Source organism: Stylophora pistillata, chromosome 2, assembly GCF_964205215.1.
Source record: "Stylophora pistillata chromosome 2, jaStyPist1.2, whole genome shotgun sequence".
Taxonomy (NCBI): Eukaryota; Metazoa; Cnidaria; class Anthozoa; order Scleractinia; family Pocilloporidae; genus Stylophora; species Stylophora pistillata.
Genome location: NC_142520.1, coordinates 53,119,925 through 53,144,957, shown reverse-complemented (window position 1 = coordinate 53,144,957; position 25,033 = coordinate 53,119,925). Strand labels below are relative to the sequence as shown.

At 38.5% G+C, this 25,033-nt stretch overlaps 2 protein-coding genes across 3 annotated transcripts in view; both read left to right on the top strand.

The window, feature by feature from the left end:
* The window catches only part of LOC148740315 (uncharacterized), an 87,649-nt gene that overhangs the window by 4,854 nt on the left and 57,762 nt on the right, over positions 1-25,033 (top strand). The gene's annotated exons all lie outside the window — the stretch shown is intronic.
* Positions 5,311-25,033, top strand: part of LOC148740317 (uncharacterized) — a 65,169-nt gene continuing 45,446 nt past the window's right edge. The window contains exons 1-11 of the mRNA XM_088750426.1: positions 5,311-5,512; positions 8,344-9,124; positions 10,292-10,710; positions 12,150-12,852; positions 13,791-13,887; positions 14,371-14,620; positions 15,487-16,287; positions 17,123-18,353; positions 18,545-18,640; positions 21,765-22,021; positions 22,630-22,897. Coding sequence (XP_088606552.1) covers positions 8,350-9,124; positions 10,292-10,710; positions 12,150-12,852; positions 13,791-13,887; positions 14,371-14,620; positions 15,487-16,287; positions 17,123-18,353; positions 18,545-18,640; positions 21,765-22,021; positions 22,630-22,897 — 4,897 coding nt within the window. The 5' untranslated portion in view covers positions 5,311-5,512; positions 8,344-8,349. The remainder of the gene's footprint in view (positions 5,513-8,343; positions 9,125-10,291; positions 10,711-12,149; positions 12,853-13,790; positions 13,888-14,370; positions 14,621-15,486; positions 16,288-17,122; positions 18,354-18,544; positions 18,641-21,764; positions 22,022-22,629; positions 22,898-25,033) is intronic.

The window sequence follows — 25,033 nt, the reverse complement described above, 5'->3', positions numbered from 1 at the left end:
AGTGAATCAGACTTATCAAAATTCTATCAAATAAAAATTCTTAACATTTTGACTGTGGTTCACATGACTCGCGGGCTCGCACCTTGGCTCGCAGGGCTCGCCGGCTCACAGGTTTATAAAACTCCTAATGGTTGAATTGCAAGTGGTTATAGGGCTTGCTATGATAATTGCAGGCAGCTGACAACAGTTTCATAAAAAAGCCTGAGAAGAATATGAAGTGAATACTGTCACAGCTATACTCGGGGGTGGAAGCGGAATAATTGGATCTCATTTATTCATTATTCCGTCCTGATGAGCTCAACTCTTTCTTCGCCACTACAGCAGAGAGAACCTTAGGGAAATCTTCAGGGGACTCTGCCGATGACCTATTATATCTGGTAAATTCACTGGATGATGTTAGCGACTCCGTCCCTTAGGGAACCGAACCTTAGGGAAATCTTCAGGGGACTCTGTCGATGACCTATTATATCTGGTAAATTCACTGGGTGATGTTAGCGACTCCGTCCCTTAGGGAACCGAACCTTAGGGAAATCTTCAGGGGACTCTGTCGATGACCTATTATATCTGGTAAATTCACTGGGTGATGTTAGTGACTCCGTCCCTTAGGGAACCGAACCTTAGGGAAATCTTCAGGGGACTCTGTCGATGACCTATTATATCTGGTAAATTCACTGGGTGATGTTAGTGACTCCGTCCCTTAGGGAACCGAACCTTAGGGAAATCTTCAGGGGACTCTGCCGATGACCTATTATATCTGGTAAATTCACTGGGTGATGTTAGCGACTCCGTCCCTTAGGGAACCGAACCTTAGGGAAATCTTCAGGGGACTCTGCCGATGACCTATTATATCTGGTAAATTCACTGGGTGATGTTAGCGACTCCGTCCCTTAGGGAACCGAACCTTAGGGAAATCTTCAGGGGACTCTGTCGATGACCTATTATATCTGGTAAATTCACTGGGTGATGTTAGCGACTCCGTCCCTTAGGGAACCGAACCTTAGGGAAATCTTCAGGGGACTCTGCCGATGACCTATTATATCTGGTAAATTCACTGGATGATGTTAGCGACTCCGTCCCTTTCAAGCTACGCGAGGTAACCCATGTAGAGGTCTTACGCGAGATCAAATTACTAAGAACGGACCGTTCAACAGCTCCAGATAATATCCCAGTGAAGTTTTTGAAACCAGTTGCGGAGCTTTTAGCAGGTCCCCTCACACATACAATTAACTGCTGTGTCAGAAATAGTTATTTCCCTATTGACTGGAAGGTGGCGCGAATCTCACCAATACCAAAGATAGATCAACCAATGGCTAAACATGACTATCGACCTGTATCCATCCTCCCAGCCCTGTCCAAAATCTTTGAAAGGCTGGTAGCCCATCAGACAATTGGACTTATTGAAGAAAGAGCACTTTTTGGTGAAAACATCACAGGATTTAGAAAGAATCACTCAGCGGCCACGAAATTACTGGAGATTAGAGACGATATTACACGTGCAATGCGTCGCGGCAAAATAACTCTCATGATTCTCGCAGATTACTCGAAAGCTTTTGACATTGTGAACTTCAAGTCAGTTATTTATAAAATGCACTCAATGGGTCTTTCAAAGGATTTTCTAACCTGGATTACCTCCTATCTTACGGGCAGGCAACAGTATGTAATGATAGATGACAAGGTTTTTCAGCGGTTAGAAACGTGCTTCGGCGTCCCTCAAGGATCGATCTTAGGACCGTTAATTTTCAATATCTATGTAGCAGACCTCCAGAAAAAGTTAAGTTGTAAATGCTTTCAATATGGGGATGATACCACGTTGCTTCACCACTCGAAGCCGCATGAAATAGAGGCGTGCATAAAGGATGCTAATCAGACAATAAGAGGCCTGAGCAGTTACTCTGAATCGTCCAATCTGGCGTTGAATTCAGAAAAAACAAAATGGATGCTTCCCTCTACAAGACAATTGGCGCGCGCACACTCTTTAAATGGTTTTTCTGCAGATGTATACTGCGATGACACTTTTGGGAGTTTATCTGGATCAAGAACTAACATGGCAAGAACACATAACGAATCTGTTGTCATCGTGTTACGGTGCTTTAGCAGTACTACGGAAACTAAAAAACTTCGCACCATACCACATAAGAAAACTACTGGTGGAAAGTCTTATACTCTCTAAACTGAATTATTGCAACGTTGTGTTTAGTCCTCTCCCAGAGTACCAGACCAAACGCCTTCAAAGAGTACAGAACACGTGTGCGGGTTTTGTGTTAACTAATCTAGTATAGTTTTTATTATTCACTATTTTATCAATTTTGATTTATTGTGAGTATTATGCATATAGTTAGTTTTTATATTAGTAGCGAAGAGCCACTATGTGGAAGTATACTAATAAAGGTCATTATTATTCCTATCATTTTTTTCGAGGTTATTCATCATTCCGTATTAGAGTTTTTTAGGGAGTTTCTAATTCGCCTTATTGTGAATGGATGATTTCAATTCGATTAAAATATGATTTAAAACCGTCAGCGTCATGTTCAATCTAATTAACGTATTTATTTACTTAACTCCAGCCTAAGGTTTATTTAGATATCAGCCTTATAGGCGTGGCATTTATTTTTACATACTGTACACTGAACAAAAATGTACACTAAACATCTACACTATAGGGACTTTAAGCAGTGACGACGGAAAGCTCTTACGATGGCGTTCGACACTTACCTTTTTCCCTAGTCCTATTTACTTTGCGCAAATTATTGGTAGATATCTAAGCATCATGATGTTTGATATTCTTATTTTCGATCATGGGATTGAGTCTTTCGTCTCTATAACGTAACGTAAAAAACACTGGAATTTTAATTGATAACGTATTTAAGATCAAAACAACATAGTTATTCAACAATATAATAGTGCGAGTTCTTGGTAGATTGGGTGGTAAATAGCCGAGAACCACATTTTACTGATTCTTTCCGACGTGGAAATATTGTCACTCAACTTTCTCAAAATTATATTATAAGCTTTTAAAAATAACACAACGAAAGAAATAACTTTGAGATCCTAGAATACTTACACCAATGAATACGTGTGTTGCGTTAAGCAAAGTATTAACTTAACTTAGGTTCAAACGTGTTGCAGTGCGTCCAGATCTCGTATTACAAGCTACACGTCTGCAGAGTCGTCTTTTACAGCTAAATAGTCGATATTGAAATCCCCCAAAACGACAATTTCCGATCCCGCTGGCAGTTTCGAGAGTGAGTGAGTCATTTAGTGCATCGAAGAATGTCTCAGAACAGACGTCAGGTGGCCTATATACACAGGCAATAAACAATTTCTTGCACTTGAGTCGATGTACTTCAATCCATTATGTTTCAATATTTTCAGTAGTCAAATCCGTTCTAAGTTTGTAGGGAATCCCATTGCGTACGTAAATTGCCGTGCCGCCGCCTCTTTTAACCGTTGGGTCATTTCTCAGTACTGAATAGCCAGTAATATCTACTTCTGTCAGAATCCTTTATAGATGGGCTAAGGCATGTTCAGAAAAATTAAAAATGTCGAATTTCTTGTCACTAAATAATAGTCGAACATGATTCATCTTGTGCAAAATGCTTCGCACATTAAGATGAGCTATAATTTTACCTGAAATGTCATATTGGGAAAGCCTTGACAGTCTGGGCCTGCTTACGTTGTATGATAGACACATAGAACTCTGTTGTCATTTCTTCGATTCCATTGTTAACAATCCCAAACAGAAGTTATACCATCTTCTGCCATCAAGGAAAAAATGTAGTTCTAATTTAAGGCGTCGAGAGATATATAATTTGCCACGTTCGCGCATACGTTTTCGACGCTCTTTCTTTTATGCTATGTCCCAGGGTGCGCACAATGGCTCCTAAAGTTTCAAAGAAAGTCGACTTTAATTTTAGATATTCATACCTATTCTAGATTTATTTATTATATTAGGCATTTACATTTATATGATTTTATTTAGCTTTATATTTTAACCAATGTTGGCTGTAAAATACGCAATTCAGTTTTACGACTGCAAAGTATTACTCACTAAGCGATCTATCTGTCTATCTAAGTTTTGGGCGACAAGTAGGTTTCCACAAACCATCATATTGTTCCTTGTTGATTTCCACTCGTGACAGTCAGTGATTCTCGAACCCGTAGTCCTTTGTTTTATAGCCTGATTCTTGAAGGAAATTTCGATGGTTTCTTATTATGTGTTTTTCTTATCATGCGTACCTTAAGGGAATAAACTTGATTCATGTAAATGAAATAAAGAAAAGACTGAAAAGTATAGGATTCGTTTCTGTAGAAATGAGTCGCTAAGACCATTGTAATCATTTTTACCTCTTGAAAACATTGGAAAATGAAAGAAACGATTCTTGGATCTCTCTTCCTTGTCCTGGTGGAGTAATAAAGAGCTTCTCACCCTCTCTCCCTCGGTAATCAGTCATCTTCCCCAGCCAACAGATCGAGGTAAACAGCCCAGTGGCCTTTCTAAATGGTCGCGGACGTTGAAGGGCACGGGCACCAAAAGGTCTTGCATCAGTAAATACTACTCTACTAAAGCTTCTTCATGACACTACTGTCCCTAGCATTAAAGGTGGACTATGCAGTAAAACCCACTCGAGTTTTTATCTCTACCATAAAAAAGTATCTAAGATTACCAAGAGTAACCGAGCTGATTAAATCACAGCCGGGGCTCACACAAGCTTCCTGTAGTGTTTCCAACAAAACTGTTGACTTTAGATACTTTTAATATTTACTCTGTATCGTTATTAATATTTCTTTCAACTCACGGTCATTATTTACATACCCATTCTCGATTTATTCACTATTTAGGTTTTTATTAATTGATAATTTAATTGGTGCAGGTCCACATCAAGACGTAATGTCTTGCCTATCCCTACACCTGCTTTATTATGAATAAACGATGATGATGAAACGATGATGAAGCGGCGTGTCTGGTCGTTTATTCGAAATATAAAGAAATGTATGGGAGAATGTTGAAGAGTCGTAATATCGTAAACTTATATCGACGAATGTCTTTGTTAAGGCTCAAGATAAATGTAAACCTACCTCACTTGCTGTGTTTTGTCTTTTCTCTGGTTCAGTCTAACAGTTCCAAACTTTCAGTCACGTTTTCTTGCCATTTTTTCCGCAGAACACACCCAACATCCCTTTGTTGAGGTGAAATGCAAACGATCGGATAAGTTTTTATCACTTTTTAAGATCGATCAGTTTCCATTCATCAAGTGTTACTTTGATACCTTCTGAAACATCAATTAACTACTTCACTATACTAGTCCGCCGACGAAGCGAAGAGACAAGCACTCCCCCATCCCCTGTAGTAGTCTACCTGGTCGCGTGACATGTGAGAAGCATTGTGATGTAAATCAAACCTAAGTTGTCAATCAGGGAGTGTCTACTTGTAGCCGAACAGCTAGATTGTTCACAATCTCTCTTTGATTTCGTCATAATTCGCCGCCGCAGTTCTTGTTCACTTTGCTGAGAAGTAAGTATTATGTTCAACACAGTTATGAATTTAGCCCATTTGTGTAAACTGTAGCCTCGCTAGACTCCTGAAACGCGAACAAAGATAATTCAGCTGAGAATGAACTCTGACTCTCCGCCCGATCGAACTGAAGTAATATTTCCCCTCAAGTGTTTTTGCCGTCATTTCCCGTAAGATTAATCTAATTCTCTGGTATCTCCAATACTCTTTCTTTCCCTTTGTATTCTAAGTTTGCTGGGTTCTGATCCATTGTTCGTACTTTAACGACGCTCGTCAAATGCAGAGCACTTTCGTCATACGATCTTGCAGGAATCAGTCAATGTTCTGTAACAGACGAGTTCAAGTAGAAACTCCAAGCAACAACAAGAGGAAAACAGTGATTTTAAGTGATGATAGCGTTTTTAACGGGATATTATTGGAACTGGAATGCACCAGAGAAACTGTTTCTGATCGTGTTGACGTCAATTAGCTCTAATCGTTATCTGTCTAGTAGTTGTTAAGCATCGATTAGTATTCACAACAAGTAATGAGAGTGTTTAAACTGATAGCAAAATTTTTCCATGGTTCCCTGGATTGTACTTCATTTTAATTTTAACTGATAGAAGTTAGAAATGTACTCGAAACCGCCAAGGTCTGTTAAGTAACCAAGTGTAGGCATGATTATATGATCTACAGGCAGTTAATTATGTCACGTATTTGATACTTGCTCGCTTTCTGCTTCGGTAATTGACAAGTGAAAAAGTACAAGTCAAATTCTTAGAAACTTTCGAACTCACTCATTTTTTATTCATTAACAAGCTTTTTTGGTAAGATGTAGAAACTACAGCATACTTGAATGTGCATTTCAAGCCAAAAAATTTTGATTTCAGTATTTGGCCTGTTGTACGTTTCTTGTTTGCGAAAGCAACAAACGCTTCCCCGTTTGTATTCAATAAGTTTGATTATTATACTTTGGACATACTATGAAAAACCTGTTTGGTTGAGAGCTTTCAATCAACATACTAAAGTGTGTATACTTGACATGGTAAATGAAATATTTCCAGTGAATGTTGAATTTATTATTTTTTTTTTATTATTTAAGCACATTTTTCATTGTTTTCCCCAAAATCACCTAGGCCTAAGGAGGGGATTACAATATTACAAGTTTTATCCAATTTATTCAGGGACACAGACAAACAGACACACAAACAACCCTTCATTGGCAATAACAATGTGTTAAACCTACAAAGCTAGAGGGGTTTATTATTTAAACAATCAAATAATGGCCTCTGAGAAGCCATTAGTATTAATTATCAAACTTTGTACTTTGTGAAAAAAACCACAGTTGACATTGTAATTTACAGACTGAATACCATACAATACAAATTTAGTTTCCTGATGCATCACTGCTCAGTGACCATGCTTCACCTAGAATGTTTGTAGCAGAGGTAGAATTAGGACATCACGTTGAGCTCAGTGTACCTTAGAAAAACAAGAAAGAGTATTTCACTACTTCAGATTCAAAACTGCACTGGGAAATACATAGGTGATGCACAGCTATTAATTTTCAAGAGATATTCTCAAAGAAAATAGGAACCCAGTCTGAGGTAGGTGTGATCAACAGATGCATGCCATGTAACAGAACAATCATATAACTTAGTGTCAGTATTCAGAAAGAGAATTTACCAGGTTTGATCTCAAAGTGGGAAGAGATACAGAGATTGGGACAACTAGGTCCAGACAATTCTAGCCAGTGATAATGGATGGAAAAAAAAGACTTTTGAAATGTAGAACTCTACAAGGAAATTGAGTGAAGTTTTCTTTTGATTTAAGACAAAAATATGCATATCCACTTGACAGTTTAGGGAATAGCTAAGTTGAATAATGTGGAGCAAGATTCTTGGCTATTTTGTAAAATTGGCTTAATGTATGTAGTTCTCTCCTCAAACTAAGAGGCTTCCAAGCAAGTTCATCATGTACCTTTGTGAAGCTGGTTCCCATTTTTAGTTATTCTTTAAACATAAACGAAAAATTATTATCAGTTTTCGTTACTTTTTTCAATTAAATTGTTTATTGCATCAACCACATCATTACACGACAGAATGTGTACGACAACTGTTGCTGACCTAGATCTCATGCAAGATGTATCATAAATTGAAAATTGTTGTCTCAAAAGCATCTTACTGGGTGACAAACTCTTAAAAAAAAAGAAACCATCTTCTTTGTAATTTTCTGTGTCAATTGCAAATGAAAACAACTTACAGAGGATAAAATGAAATAACATGTCTGGAAATAGCCACTTGGTTTGAATATTTTCAGCTTGGAAATCATTCATGTTTTGGTTTATATTACAACTGTTTAAGGTTATCACATCAAAACATAACCAACCATAGATTTGCACTAATGATTTCTTTCCTGTTAGATATTAACCTTTACAATAAAGGTAATCTTCATGTTGTTTTTAAAGAGTCGGGAGAACTCTGTTTTAAAATTCAAGTATTTTCTTGTTCGTAATAGCCTTGTTGTTAACATGTATAACGCAAGCAGTTGTTTATTTTTGACAAAAAAAATTATACAGTGAGAGTAAAGTCAAAATGTCTGACATGAAAATAAATAACTAGAGCTTTTTACAAATAAGCAGTGTTTACTCAGAGTGTTTAAAAGAACACTGAAGGGTGGATGGCTTCCAAATATTGTACTTAGAGGAATAAAATATAACTCATTACTTTGGTTTAGTAGAAGGTAAATTATAAACCTCATTTTTTCCATTTTTGGTTCAATGGTTATAATGCCAAAGCAAGTTAGTTTAAGTTACTCACCTTTAATGACAGCTTTTATTTTTGTTGTGACAGTTTCCCATGAATGAAATGGAATTTCTTTCTAAAGAAGAGTTAAGAGGAAAGATGAGCAGAAAGAGTTTAGATCTCATTGGGGAAAGTTTGCATGAATTGCCTGCAGCTTTGTTTGAATTGACTGAGTTGGAGGAACTTTACCTGTCACGGAATAAACTTACAACAATACCTGAAAATCTCGGAAAGCTAAACAATCTTACGGTACTTGATGTTAGAAGTAACCAGCTGTCCATATTCCCTACAAGTTTGACTCAGCTGAAAAAACTCAGAGTGCTGGACATCTCACGTAACAAACTAACCACCATCCCTGATGGTATTTGGGAGATGGTGGAGCTGGAGAGACTGGGGCTGAGTTTCAACCAGTTGACTGTGTTGAGTCCAGCTATAAAACAGCTGAAGAAACTCAGAAAGCTGCACATCTCATCTAACAAACTAACCACCATCCCTGATGCTATTGGGGAGATGGTGGAGCTGGAGAGACTGGGGCTGAGTGGCAACAAGTTGACTGTGTTGAGTCCTGCTATAAAACAGCTGAAGAAACTCAGAGTGCTGTACATCTCACATAACAATCTAACCAGCATCCCTGATGCTATTGGGGAGATGGTGGAGCTGGAGAGACTGGGGCTGAGTCAGAACGAGTTGACTGTGTTGAGTCCAGGTATAAAACAACTGAAGAAACTAGAATATTTGTATGTGAGAGGGAATCCTTTTACAGTTGAAGGAATGAGAAGTGTTATGGAGCTAAAGGATAAGATTCACAAAGTAGATTCAGATGTCCCAGGTGAGTAAAGGAAATTCCTCTTCACATTAATGTTGTGACATGTGCATTATTTACTAAATTGGTTCTAATGGTTGACTTGCAAGTGGTTATGCTGCTTGTTACTGATAATTACAGGCAGCTGACAATAGTTTCATAATAAAGCTTGAGAAGAATATGAAGTAATGCTTTTACAGTTGTACTGTATGATTGAACAAAGTTTGCATCACTTTAGAAATACATGACATTTGTACTGGAAGGTTTGGTTATATTTTGAAAGGTTTATTTTAACAACTTGGCTGACATTGAAATTTAAGTTGAACTACAGTGTACTATAATTTGATAGGGAATTGAGGAGGGATAAAGTTTATTACAAATCATTTTACAGTAAGGGATTATTGTAAGTTGTAATTTTTGCTTTCTAGTTGATTGGAATTTAAGAAGTTTATTGCAAATCATTTCACAGTTGTAGGAATTGCGGTTGTAATTTGTACTTTATATGTATTTGATTTTAATTAAGGGAGATTAAGGTTATTACAAATCATTTCTCATCTGGGAATAGTTGTGACTGTAATTTTTGCTTTATCTTATTGGAAGTTATTAAGTGTACAACAACATTTAGCTTATATCATACAGAATTTATGGACTGATATGATTTTAAAACGAGAGTTTAGGTTATTGGGAATAAAACTTTTGTCTTGTCTGGTCAGGAGTAATTTTGATAATTGTTACACCATAATTTATGCTGGCCTTGTAATATTTTAGAATGTATCAATTGTTACGTTTTGGGAATATGTGATTTTTCTTTCTGTTTTCCAAACACCATTTGGCAGAATTGACATCAGTTATTGCCTTTGTTTAGTTTGATCACTCACATTTTAATCAAACTCTTTACTGTTTCATTTCTTTGAGTTAGTTTAAAATAGTCATTGTGTTTATGTTTACCAAACCCAGCAATGCAATGACTTTTCTATGTATCTATACAATCATAGTTTTTAAATTTATACCTAGTAGACATATCATTAAATTTACTTACCTACTTCTAAGCTTGTTTCAGATTGTTTTATAACTTATTAAAACAAAAATTGCTGTTTGTTTAGGTTTCTTATTTATAAAAATAAATTACAACTTCCTCTGATTAGACTTTTTCCTTTGGCTCAATCATGACAACTTTTTTTTTTTTTAAATTAGACTCTAAAAGAGCAAAAGAAAGCAAAGCACAGTCGGCTTATGAAGAGGCTTTAAAAGATGGATATGTAAAAGTTTACCGTGGGCGTCTTATACTGGTTGGTCAGGATCGCGCTGGTAAAACCAGTCTGAAGAAGAGTCTTTTAGGCCTCCCATTTGACCCTAAAGAACAGAGTACTGAGGGGATTGAAGTGGATCCTTCAAAATGTGAAATTGATGTTGACCAAGCTGTCAAGAACTGGCAGTTGACCAGGGAGAGTAAGCCAGGACTATTGGAATCTTCAAAAGATGTAGCAAAGATTGTGGCAGACAGAATGTGTGGAGCAGATATTTCTCGAAAGACAATTTTAAAGGAAGATACAATTGATGGAGGAAAACTGAAATTAAAAGATGAAGTTGGAGATATTTTCAAGTCAAAGCAGGTTTGAGAGTTTTGTAAAGTGTTGAGAATTTTACACCAGTCCTATGTCTGTAGAACTCTTTTTGTTTTAGGAAGGAAGAAAGGAAGGAAGAAGAGAAGGGAGTGCAAAGTAGCCTCATGAGAAAATATTTTTTTAAGGGAATGAGTAAGATTTAAACTTGATATTTTTCAAAATTCTTTTCTTTATGAAAAATTTTAAATTTCTTACATCCAGCATGTGCCTGAAAGAGTCTGTTTCTTTGGATGTTTTCACAAGTGTTTAGATGAGTCTAGAAAAGAATTAAAGATCTACAAGTAATTTTTATTTAAACATCTTAAATGAAAGCGTACATGCAAAACTTTTACCATAAAAATGATGGGGCATCTTTTGATTTTTCCATTTGTGAATTGCTTTTTCAGTGGCATCTTCAGTCAACTTGAAAGGAAATTTGAGATTTTTTTCTCCAATCACCTAAAATTTTAAATTTTCAGTCGTGATTATTTTTTATTCTCTGATATAATTTTTTGATAACTTTTGTTACATTTTGGCTATAAAATCCTCACAGAGGAGCCTCAATGAATGTATGTTATATATGCTAATGCTTAATATGTAACTTCAGTGTCAACAAACATTTCTTCCGTATGATGCACGATCCTCGCAGAAGATAGCGCTATTTAAGCAATAGTGAAAATCAGACCTGAAAAAAATCAGGCCTGTACAGGACTCGAACCACTGACCTCTGCGATACTAGTGCAGCGCTCTACCAATTGAGCTAACAAGCCAACTGTGAGCAGGCCGTTAAGTTGATTCGTAATAAACCCGTGAAAGTGATAAATGAGATACAATGAATATATGAAGATCATATATTTTTTTTGAACTGCGGTATTACATACGTATGATGCACGATCCTCGCAGTTAAGATAGTGCTATTTAGAGCGCTGCACTAGTATTGCAGAGGTCAGTGGTTTGAGTCCCGTACAGGCCTGATTTTTTTCAGGTCTGATTTTCGCTATTGCTTAAATAGCGCTATCTACTGCGAGGATCGTGCATCATACGTTTGTAATACCGCAGTTAAAAAATATATGATCTTCATATATTCATTGCATCTCAAACACTTCTTCGTCTGAGTTGACTAGCTCCAGGGTGGGAGGATTTGTTCTTCTATGTCTTAATCTAAGTTTATCTCTATCTAAGGGCTCTTACACTTGAGATGTCGGTTTCAGAACTCTTTACAGTAGCCAATTTATAAGTTCAACTCAGTCGGTAAACCAAGTTATCTTGTTATACCCCTCTCACTAAAGCAGTCCAACAGTTTATTAGAAACTTGCCCCCTTAGAATTATTCTAGACTGAGGTGATCATAATGTTTTATCATTTAGCAACCTGTCCATAATGTCAAGTTTGATTACATAATTATATACACTTAAGTGACCATAATGTTTCATTTAATTCTCCATTCAGGTTGAGGAGGATGAAGGTTTCACAGATATTCTGCCAAACAATGGCAATGAACATTCTACTGAATGTAAAGATGAAAACATGCAAGCTGAGCCTGATGTGAAGATTGATGTTTCTCAACCTTCTGATACTGTGAAGCATGTTAATCAATGGTTAAAGTATGCCGAAGGCAAATCCATCAAAAGTGCCTTACTCACAGAAGAATCCTATGTTACAATGGATGTTTGGGACTTTGCAGGGCAGCACTTGTACTATGCCAGCCATCCTATCTTCCTATCACAGCGGGCACTGTACATATTGGTGCACAATCTCAGCAAGCCTCTGGATGCCCCAGCTGAGCCCAGTATGAGGCAAGGGTGTAATGATGTGAAGTTGGAAAATCCTAACAATGAAACAAACATGGAGAATTTGCTGTCATGGCTGGCTACAGTACATAGTGTTGCCCTGGCAACCAATGACACAGATGATGAAGCACAACACAAGCTGCCCTACCTCCGTCCCCCAGTGTTCATTGTTGGCACACATGCTGACAAACCAGTTGAAGACATTGCAGTAATAAAGAAACAAATTCAGAAGAGAATTTCTGGTATGGAATATGAGAAGCATGTGGTCAAACCCTTATTCTGCATTGACAACACTCAGAGTCCTAATTTGATGAAAAAATTTATCCAAAAGATTGGAAAGCAGATTGGAAAAGATAAAACAGGTAAGATAAATGATTTTATTACACGACTCGGGCAGTCAGAGGGCCAATAACTAAAATCAACCAATCAAAATGCTCCATTGCCAGTCCAATATATAGTATTGGACCAGGCACTGTCCCGAATGATAAAACAGGTAAGATAAATGATTTCATTTTGTATCCATAACCATAGGTTACTTGCAGTAATTGTTGACTTTATAATTGTATGAAAGCTTATGTTTGGGTGAATTTCAAGAACACTTGATTTGTAGCAATTTTTGTAACCAAAAGCCCAATATTCGGAGATGGTTGACAAGCATTGAGCATACAGTAATTATTATCTGACTTACATTGTTACATGTTATCCAGCAGCAGGCAGTGTGTTGTGCTTCATTATAATTTGAATTGCAAGTAGATAGAGAGACAGAACATTCTAGTGGAAGTTGTAGAGGGATTAAATGATATTACTATGGTGGAATGAGTTAGGACTTAATTATAGTGGAAAAAAGTTAGAGTTTGAATTGCAAGTAGATAGAGAGACAGAACAATTTTTCTAGTGGAAGTTGTAGAGGGATTAAAAGATATTACTATGGTGGAATGAGTTAGGACTTGATTGTAGTGGAAAAAAGTCAGAGTTGTTTGTTGTTGTTGTTTTTTTTAATAACCTGCACTCTGCTTTAAGCTTTCAGCTACTCTATATTCTGAATATACTAGCAGCATCATATAGAGTCCAATTAATTTTTGGAGATGGAGCCATTAATTTCAGAGTATGGAATAATTATAGGGAACAGAAGAGCTGAAATGTGGGGTTTTATAGAGATTGTCATCTTAGCTAAGTTGTCAGCTGTAAAATCTCTGCAATTATACAAGTATAAAATTATGCTATCATACTATGCTCATTGTAAGCGCATGTTTCTGTGTTGTATTATGCTTTGAATTCCTTTTCTAAATATATCCTGCAGAGCAAGAAGGAAAAGTAGATGGTATAAATGAATTACAGAACACAATCCTGAAGGTGTTGAAGCAAGAGCCTTATATGGGAGAGAAGATACCAGTGAGGTAAGTAAAAAACACAGTTTCATGCACTTCAAAATCGATTTTTTCCCTCAAATCAGCCATGATAAAGATTTTAAATGGTACGCAGTGTATTTAGCCTAATTTTATGTGCAGGTAAGTAATAAAAAATATCCTTCCACCACTGGATTAAATTGTGGATACATCAAAATTTGCAAAACTATAGATTGTACAAATGCACAGCAGTTGCTTCAGTGCAGACAAACAAAATTTAAATTTGTGTCATTACGACAATGTTATAATTCTAAAAGATAAGAAGATGTGATTGATATTTGAGTAGGCACAGTTCTTGGAATTGACTTTGTATGTTGCAAGAAATAATCATGTCTGTTGTAGTTGAAAGTTGAAGATAGTATGATCGAGGCAATACATGTAAACACTTGAGGACTTTAAACACATGCATGTCTGACTGAATTTAAGACCCAATTTTATGCCATAATGCATTATAGGTATTCTGTTGCTTTGTAGGTGGTTTCTATTTGAAAAAGTGATTGAAGCTTTGGTCGCTAAACAGATTTATCACAGAAATCTGCAACAACTTGAGCACTACGCAAGGAAAGATTGTTTCATGGAAGATGCAAAAGAGTTTGACTCCATGATTAGTTTTTACCATGGCCTGGGAATGATAATCAAGCACCGCAGTACAGTTGTACTGAAGGCTCAATGGCTGATTGATCTGTTCAAGCAGCTGATAACCATTCCACCTTTCAATAAACAGGTAGAAAAACTATTTTCATTTTAGAAAGACTAGCTTACTTGGAAAGTGTTGTTCAATAAATTAGAACAACAGGAAACTAAGCAGGATGATTCTTCGAAGAAATGGGCACTTATTTCAAAAGCTATAGAGAACATGTAGAGGGGTAGACGGCATCGACCAGCGGCTCTTCTGATGTCAGCCGTAATGTCATTGTTTGATCTGATTGATTGCATAAATACGCCCGAGTACTTTAGGGGCTAAAATGTACTGCGAATCCAGTTTTCCTCGATGTAACCGACGAACTGCTGTGAAGGCTCCGTCTTAGCTTCTGGTTTTAGGCTACCGATGGTTGCGGCAATGTGTTATAATTTGTTGGGTAGGAATCGACCAGAGGATTGGGGACCAACTGATCGAAAGTGGGTACGAAATGTCTGAGCCTAGGTACGAATCGTGTAGGCACGAAAGATCCGGCATGGTTACGAAACGACTGGATACCACCTGTAAACATGTGTCTTTTATTGTTTATTGTTATAATCATATGATTTGTTGACCCCACACTATTTTACGTACTTTTTGCAGCTTGTCAGGCCATTTATTGATTTAGCCTTTTTATTTACAATTAGAGACTCACATTAAGTTGCTACTGCTCACAATAATTGTATTCACACAATTGAGTAGTTCTTTTTGCGTGTGCTAGTGGGCGTATTCACCTCTGAGCAACCCAAGATACAAATTTGCCTACTAGGGGTTTCATAGCCGACCATTTCAGTGTATTAATGGAAATAAACTTTTATTTCTTATAAATGTACGTGGGAAACATTCAAAAGGAACATTACGTGGCCTTTCCTTATCCAGAATTGTGGTATTGTTCCACCTACATTTTCTAGAATGCCCTATATGCTAAGTACTGGCAAGAACTTGAAGGAAGTGGCATCCTCAGCATGGAACATGTTGATCATGTGTTCTCCAGCTTTATTGGACAAGGAATCATCAAAGAAGACATCTTAGACATGATGGAGCGATTTGGTTTGATTGCTAAGTTCTCAGTTTCCCCAACTGACGTAAAGTACTTTGTACCAGCTCAGCTGAAGTCATCACCTGATAAACTCTGTAAGACGAAACCGTCGTCAACAGATCCCTGTCCATTGTATCTCCTGTTTGTCCATGGCTTCGTTCCTCATGGTCTCTTCTTACAACTTGTCTCACGATCCATTCGTTGGTGTTCAAAGACATGGCCCACGCATCAACCTACCCTGTACCAAAATGGAGCATGGTTCATCATTGGCAAAGATATTCATGATTTTGTTCTGATATGCAAAACAGGATTTGTGAAGGTAATCTTGAGACAAAGAACACAGAGTCATCAGGTTGTAGGACAGAACTCCGCCGAACTAGCAAGTGTCGTTCGTGAATTTCTTGAAGACACCCTTCATAATTTGTCACAAGAGATGCCGTACCTGAGGGGACTACAGTATAGGCTGTGTGTTGCATGTCCTTACTGCCACCAAGAGGCAGAAGAACCAAGTCGTGCATGCTCAGACCACGTGAAAACCACGTGCACCCACGAGGACTGCTTCCACCTCATTGATGCAAATGAAGGCCGAGCGGAAATATGTAAAAGAAACATCGATGATAAAGTACTTCCTCCCTGTGGATTGGGGAAATGGTTCTTGAAAAGAAGAAAGCAGGTATGATCGATGAAAAAGATTTTTCAAGTACAGATTTCTAGCCTCTGATTCATCTTTGGAAGTTCTCTCCTCCATTTTACTTGATGTGATAATCAAATGTTCATTGTTGAGAAAGGTAGCCCTAATAGTTTATATCCAGTTTCAAATATTAGTAAGAGAATCTCTATCACGATGAAATTATTTTTGAAGTTTATACTTTTCTGTCTTCCTTCGGTTAAGTATTGACCAACACATATTTATATCGTATATGTGCACGATCCTTCGCAGTAAAGCACTATTTAAACAATAGTGAAAATCAGACCTGAAAAGAAAAAAAAAAAAAAAAATTCAGGCCTGTACGGGATTCGAACCACTGACCTCTGCGATACTAGTGCAGCGCTCTACCAATTGAGCTAACAAGCCAACTGGGAGCAGGCCATCAAATTAATTCGACATAAACCCGTAGATGATAAATCAAACAACAATTATGAAACGTATATGTATTTCATATATATTTTTTTGTTGTTTGATTTATCATCTACGGGTTTATGTCGAATTAATTTGATGGCCTGCTCCCAGTTGGCTTGTTAGCTCAATTGGTAGAGGGCTGCACTAGTATCGCAGAGGTCAGTGGTTCGAATCCCGTACAGGCCTGAATTTTTTTTTTCAGGTCTGATTTTCACTATTGCTTATATAGTGCTTTACTGCGAAGGATCGTGCACACATACGTTTCATAACCGCAGTTCATATATATGTATTTTATATATATTTGTTGTTTGATATATTTATATCATAACACACATAATATGTTATGTTCTGTAATTGTTTTAATGCTAAATGACGTATTTTTCTTCAGGGTTTATCTTCAAATGTGGCTGCTAGATCACTCGGTGAAGCAAGTGAAATTGACCCAATGAAGTCTGACACGGCATTGAAGGTGACTCTCCTGGGCAGTGAGTGGAGTTCATCAATGGGAGGCTTGTCCACCATAAACCGACAGCTTGCCATTCTGTTGGCCAAACATCCGCAAGTGGACGTCGCTCTCCTTGTTCCAGAGTTTGCCTGTTCTGAAGAAGAGAGGAGAATGGCAACGAGTCACAATGTATCCTTGAGAGAGGCACAAAGACGCCCGGGTTATGCCGACCCCCTTGACTGGCTGAGTGCCCCACCGAGAGATCTGGCCATTGACATAGTACTGGGTCATGGAGCAAAGCTTGGTAAACAAGCTCAATTTATTAAAGAATCGCACCAGTGCAGGTGGATACAGGTAGTGCATACTGCACCTGAAGAACTTGGAATGCACAAAAACTATCCTATGGCAATTTGTAAAGGTGAAGAGAAGAACAGAACTGAAGTGGAGTTGTGTAAGTTGGCAGATGCTGTGGTAGCAGTCGGACCGAAGTTAACAGACGCTTTCTCCGCTCAGCTCTGCTTATGCAAGAGTCACGAAGACATCCTTGCACTGACTCCTGGAATTTTCCTTGAATTTTCAGACGTAGAACAACGCCCAAAGGAGAGCAAAAAGTTCAAGGTACTGACGTTTGGCCGTGGTGATCCAGAGGACTTCAGCCTGAAGGGCTACGATATCTCTGCCAGAGCAATAGTTGAACTGAAAGACAGATCTTACTGTCTCATCTTCGTGGGTGCACCTGACGGTAAACAGGATGAGGCTGCAGACAATTTGCTAAAGAGTGGAATCGATAAAAGCCAGCTGACTGTGAGGAAGTTTGTAAAGAGTAAAGAAAGATTGAAAGAATTATTTTGTGAAGTTGATCTCTGCATGATGCCCTCCAGAACGGAGGGTTTCGGCCTGACAGCATTAGAAGCTTTGTCTGCTGGTCTTCCCATTCTTGTCAGTGGCAACTCAGGATTTGGTGAGGCATTGTGCACTGTACCATCAGGCAAATCATTTGTTGTGGAGTCTGAGGACCCTAAGGAGTGGGCAAAGGCAATTGCTGGTGTCCGAGAGAAGGAAAGATCAGACCGCCTCCATGAGATTCAGCAACTGAGGAGTTCCTATGAAGAGAAGTTCAACTGGGAGAAACAGTGTGACATTCTTGTGGAGAAGATGTGGGACATTGTTCGTGGTGAGAATATTTTGAATATCCTTCAAAAAGTGTTTTTGGGGACGACTCGGCTTTCAGTTTCTTATAAAGCGTCAGGGAAAGTCGGGACACCGTACATTTTAAAATGTGTTAAACCTGAGTAGTAATCAGTTGTTTTATCCGCTTGTTGATTGGTTTGATATTGAAAAAAAGGTGTCTTTCTACCTTTATAGCTTCTAAAAGACGAGACACAAGTTTCAGAACTCAGGAGGCCGAAGATGTCGACACGTCATCCGAACAACTGACAGTTGATTCATTACTGACTTTGAGTGAGTACCAAAATATTAATAACACATGGCAATTGACATCCCCACTGATAAAAGAACGTTCAACTTCAGGCCAGGTACGCTCTGTGAAAATGATACTTCTGATGATGATGATATTTTGGACTAAGGAGAAATATGTTATTATTTGTACCTCTGCTTTCTTCGGGCATAATCCAAAGACATGGATACACGAATTTTAAAATTCTTTTTCTTCTGATCTGGACGGATGGCTTGGTGAAAAGTTTTTTTAAGTCTATTGAAGTCTTATCGCATTTCACCAGGAGACAAACATAAATGGTGCAAAACTTGGGGCGTTTTGTTGCTCTTCATCAAAACAAAGTCCAAGTGTACATGATGTTGCTTTCAAAATGTGTTTATGTACCGGCTATTCAGAATGAAGTCGTTGTCCGACACAATAATAAAGAAAACATTTATTGATATGGTAGAGGAAAAACATAGGGCCGGTTGTTGATACGAGGTCTAATCTTAACCGCGGTTGTTCGGAAGCAGTGGGCCGGCCGTACGTATTCATTGAAAGAGGTTTGTTTTTATTGAATAAATGTCCATCCTCTGCTCGCTTTCGGCCCTCTTGACACTGTTCACAAAGATAAATGTTCAGATAGAAAGTTCAGCTGCATTTAGTGTACCGTATTTCTTCACCTATAAGCCGATCTCGGCTATAAGCCGAGACCCTGACTTTCAGGGTCTTTACGCTACACTCAAGCTGCCCAAAAAAAAAGGTAAAACCATCGGCTATAAGCCGAGAGCGAAATTATTGATTGTAACTGGCCATTTGAGCAAGCGAACCTCACGGAAAACATAAGAAATTGACTCACTAAACACAAAACCTAATGAATTACAATAAACACAAAAGAAAAAAAGCGAACCAATCAAGAGATATGAATATCAATTGATCCAACGAACTGTATAAATACTACCACGCGACAACAGATTAACCACAACAACAATAATAATCTCAGTTAAACGTTTCAAAGTATCAATCTATCGAGTATACCTTTCGTCGCTGTCACTTTTTATCATCATGCCTAAAGCACGCCGTTCCTCGTATAGTATGGCTTTCAAGATAAAAGTTATCGCGGAAGCTGAAGCGGTAGAAAACAACTCGGAAATCGCTCGAGAATATGGACTAAGCGAGTCCATGGTACGACGCTGGAGAAGAGACCAGGCGACTATTCTTTCCGGAGAGCTGAAGATGTCTGCAAAACGTGCGACGATGGGCCGTTTCACTCCGAAATATCCCGAACTAGACCAGCAAGTGATGGAGTGGTTTTCACAGCAAAGAGAACAAGGTTGGTATTTACTTTTCTGTCTAAAATTTTAAGAGTTTTTGAAGAGTTGAATGATATCGTCTTTCAGTGCGTGGGAAACAGAGACTTTGATTGGTCAGAAATATGTTGTTGTCATGACAATTTCATAACATGTCACGAAAAGAGTGCTGCAGTCACGAATCTACGGTTATCTCGCAGCAAAATAAGATTGTTATTTTATTTTTCGTAGGTATTGCGGTGAGTGGATTGATCCTTCGCCTTAAAGCTAAAGAGCTCTCCGATGATCCTGCTTTCAAAGCTTCCCGTGGATGGTACGAGAAATGGAAACGACGCCACTCGGTCAGCATGCGAACCAAAACAACTCTGGCCCAGCGATTGCCCGCCGATCTCGAAGAGAACATTGTGTGCTTTCATCGCTTCGTCATTGCAGCAAGAAGACGCGCCGACTACCCTTTATCCCGCATCTACAACATGGATGAGACACCCATGCGTTTTGAGCTGCCATCGAACCGAACACTGGAATTCAGTGGAAGCCGAACAGTGCCAGTAAAATCTTGCGGAGCGGAAAAGCGGAGCTTCACCGTCGTTCTTGCTGTTGCTGCCGATGGAGCAAAGGTGCCACCGAAAGTCATCTTCAAAGGCGTCCGTACACCGAGAGATCTGGTTGTGCCGCATCCTCTTCGTGTTTCCTTCCATAAGAAAGGGTGGATGGATGAACAGGGCATCCGAGAATGGATTCGACAGAGTTTGCCCCGTGCCGAGCGTTCCCTTTTGGTGTGGGACTCATTCCGAGCTCACTTGACCGATTCCGTGAATGATGACCTGAAGCAGCGAAACATTGACGTCGCAGTTATCCCTGGTGGCCTAACCCCGGTTGTACAGCCCTTGGATAAGTGCCTAAACAAGCCATTTAAAGATAATGTGCGCCGAAAGTACTTGGCGTGGATGACATCTGGGCCATTTGAGTTTACCCCAGCTGGGAAGAAGAAGGCGCCAAGCAGAAATCTTGTCCTCAGGTGGATCAAGGAAGCATGGGCAGAGATACCCGAAGAGATGGTTGTCAAATCCTTCAAGACCTGCGGTATTTCCAATGCCTTGGACGGAACAGAGGACGACGTGGTCTACTCTGAGGAAACCCCAGAAGTAGATGATGAATACATAGAAGAGAACGAGTTCGACACAGACAGCGAAAACGAAACGGATGGCGAGTAAACCATTGGGTTGAAAGCCCTTTCACGTATCCGTCAAACGGCTCCTTTAGGAGCCACCAATTTCATAAAAGTGAATAACCAATATTCAGAAGTTATTTTTGTTGTGTTTTATTACTTCTGCTTCATTGCTAACTTGACTACAAGCCGGGGGGGTAAAGTTATTCAGCAACTGTATATTTTTAAAATGTAAAACCCTCGGCTATAAGCCGAACCCCGTTCTCCGTGAAAAATCTCCCAAAATTTTGGGTCGAAAACTGAAAAAATCGCTCGGCTTATAGGTGAAGAAATACGGTAGTTTAGAACGCGCTTTTGTTGAACTTCGGCTAAGCCTTTGTTCAAGTAACCGGCTTTAAGGTTTCTTTTTCCAGTTACAGAAATATTTCAGAGAGTAGACCTCGTATTTTTTTCTTCTTTGCTTCTTCACTCTTGATTATCAGTGTATTCAGTTGACTTCCAGTTTATTGTTTCAAGGCTTAGTTCTTCGACAAAACACCGGTTGTTTGGTGTTTCAGCCCTATTTTATTTTTCCATTCAAGTTTCTGTTACAAGATTGGGAATTGATATTTTCCAGCTGACGCTGTCGCTTCTTTCATGTAGTTTGATTCATAAAAACTTTGTCTCTTCCAGGCTCTCTCGACCAATTGATCCAGGAACTTCAGCAGATGAAACTTGATGCAAGCAAAGTCAAGAGCAGAACAAATCTATCATTGGGGCTGGGAAAGATTGCATCAGACAAAGGCTTCAGAATATCTGACAACCAAGGATCAGGAAATTGCATGTTCTATGCCTTGTCAGAACAACTGGAAATTGTTGATGGAATCAAAATCCCACCTGGCAGATTAAGACAAATGTTAGTCCAGTACCTCAGGAGTAACCCAAAACTAGTAAGTTGATGTTAGTATGTTTAACAGAGTATTTCACATGATGTTCGTTTTTAAAGAGTATGATAAAGGTTAAGGTGTTTACTGGTCAACTAACCAGCACCACCACAGCCTATCCCAGTGTTCACAGCGTGAAGTGACCAGGATTGCTGCTGCTACTGCTGCATGGAATCATGGTATTTTTGTGGGAGCTCTGATAGCAGCTTTTACCCCCAGTGAAAAGAGGAACTGAAAGTTTGAACTTTATTTTTTAAGAGGCCACGCAGTGATGTTGGTTACTATTTCAATCAATTTTTGTCCAAAATAGCAGGCCATTTGAATATTTCAGTTTTTAAAAAGTTTAACTTAAAGCTCTATTAACTGACAGAATTCTAGTCATTCTCTAAATGATGGATCTCTCTAGTTTTTTTTCTTGCTGTTTGCAAAGCCTTTGAAATGTACAATGACGTTTTGAAAAATCTTTCAATCACAAAGGTTGTTTCCATACAGTACATTACTTATTTAAGATCGTTTCATACCATTCTGCCATAATTAATCCCTGATTAGTACTCTACACGATCAAATTTTTTTCGACAATTCAAGTCTGCTTCTTGAACTGATTTTTGTTAAAGCCGGATGGAACAGATATGTTTCACTTTGTCCATGGATATCAAACATGGATTGAATACCTGACTCACATGGAACAAGATGGCGCTTGGGGTGATCACTTGATTCTGTGTGCTGCAGCAAACAACTTTGAAATGTGCATTCGTGTGGTCAGCAGTCTACCCCACAACAATGATGTAATCATTATGCCGCATTGTCCAGTTGACGAAAGCAAACAACTTGTGCTGGGACATATTCATGAGGTGCACTATGTCAGCCTTCAACCCGCTCAAGGTACAGCTCATTACAGCACAGTTAGTAATTGTAGTCTTAGTTCCATGACAGTTTATTTCGTTTAATGAGTTACATAGAATTATAAATCTTCCTCGTAACTCTTAGATGACAGTAAATTCAGGCTTTAACGTCAAAGCTTTTTCTCCATTTTCCTATCCATTTTCTCTCTTTGCTTATTTAACATACGTCATGACGTGGTTTGTTTTCATAAACTTCTTGCCAGTACTAATTTACAGTTAATCGCCCGCTAGATTGAAACGGCATTTCATGCAGTTTATTCTCCTTTGCTTTCTAATCGTTCTGTTGTGTTTGTTGTTTTTACAGGTTGAAAGACATGCTATCTACACAGCCATTATACTCGGTTCAGATCTCTGTTAAAAAAAACCCGGCCGAGTGAAGATGTCTCCAAACGTTTGCCGTTGGGCGAAAGAAGAAAGAAAGTCTTTCAGAAGTTTGAAAGTTTTCTTTTCGGAAGTAGTCTCTCTCGATAAGTTGAGTAGTTGTCACGTTGCATATAATTATCTAAAACAGAAAATCATCAAGATAAGACAATTCACGGAAAAATGATTTCGTTATGTTACTGAAAGCACCAGAAAAAAATTTTGATTTCGGTGCGGTTTAGACTGGAGATGGGCGGTGGACGAGGTGGATGGTCAATTTGAAAACACGCAACTTAAACAATTTACGCGGAATATTTTTGTTTCCATAAAGAGCGATAAAGCATTTGTAAATAAATTTCAATGTTTAAAGTGAAGGTTTGAAACATTTTGTTGGTGAAGTAGATTTATTTCCTAAATACTTGCTGTGCTTGTATACGCATCTTGTAAACCCAGCTAGAGCGGTTAGTGCTCACAAATCACAGAAATATCTAACAAATATGCTTTTTATGACACGATTTAGGGATACTAGCGTTTCTTTTCTCCTAGCACTCCCCTCAATGTAGCTTTGTTGATACTTGTTCTAAATTTCCGATAAAAAGAATCCAAGAATATCTGCAGCTGTTTTAGACAGCACCCGTGATCATAGCCACACCGTTGACTGGGTTTGAGTGACGGGCGGGGACTGGGAGGGAAGATAGGAAATTTTATACGGAGATTTATCGAATGTACAAGTGATAGTTTGTTGACAGCGAAAGTAAGTAAGTGCACCCTTCCCCCCTGATTATTTCCTCTCCTACCTTCCCCTTCCCCCTTCAGTTGCAGCGACCCATTAAGGCGAACACTTGGTGAAAAAACTGTCGATGGGGATAGCAATAATTAGGAAGAGAATTTTAGCATTAGCCGTTTAAAATGGCCACAATGTCAACTGTTAGCCGTGAAAGCCATCTTCCCTAGGAGGCTCTCATTTGATTGTCGCATCTGTAGTAAAAGGCAAGATCAGCGACCGTGAGTTTCTACTTATTGACCAGTGATTGATTTGACTATTCAAGCTTCAAAACGTAGACATTGTAGACCCTCTCTTTTGAGCCATTCGCTTTAAGTGCCTCCATATTAAAAGATAAACCACCATTATTCCACTGGAAAGATTTGACCCTTCCAGTTCAAATTCCCTTCCCCACCTTGGTAAGGTTCAAAGGACGACAGTCAAAAGCCCGTGGGTTGCCCCAGATGTGAAGCTGCGAATTAATCGGTGTACAGCGTCACTGACACCGATTCAACAATTTTTTAACTTGAAAATCTAAAAAAAGAATGTCAATTAGTACGCCAAGTAAAAATAATTCGATTGAGTTAATAACCACACCTTCATAAAAAAAGACAAACTCGTGATTATTAGTGGATCTTTCTCTACAATGAAATTCGAGCAGAAAAACGCAAACACGAGGTAAAAAGGTTGCGAGATGTATTTTCAAACAAAAAAACTCAATAAGAAGGAAAATTTAGACGAAAATACCTTGAGCTGGAAGGTTATAACAACTTACTATGGCAGGACAGAGTTGTGGTAAATCCGAGCGTTCTGGTCAGTTCTGAACCGATTGTGAGTTATACCGCATGGGGAAAATGATAATTGGAAATTTCCTACGAAATGCGATACTTGGATTTTAAAATATTGATGATTTTCAAAAGCGCACCATGGGCTCCAAATTAAATGAAATGGTCCCGTTTACTTAAACCATACCTCGATCCTTCGTACACAAAT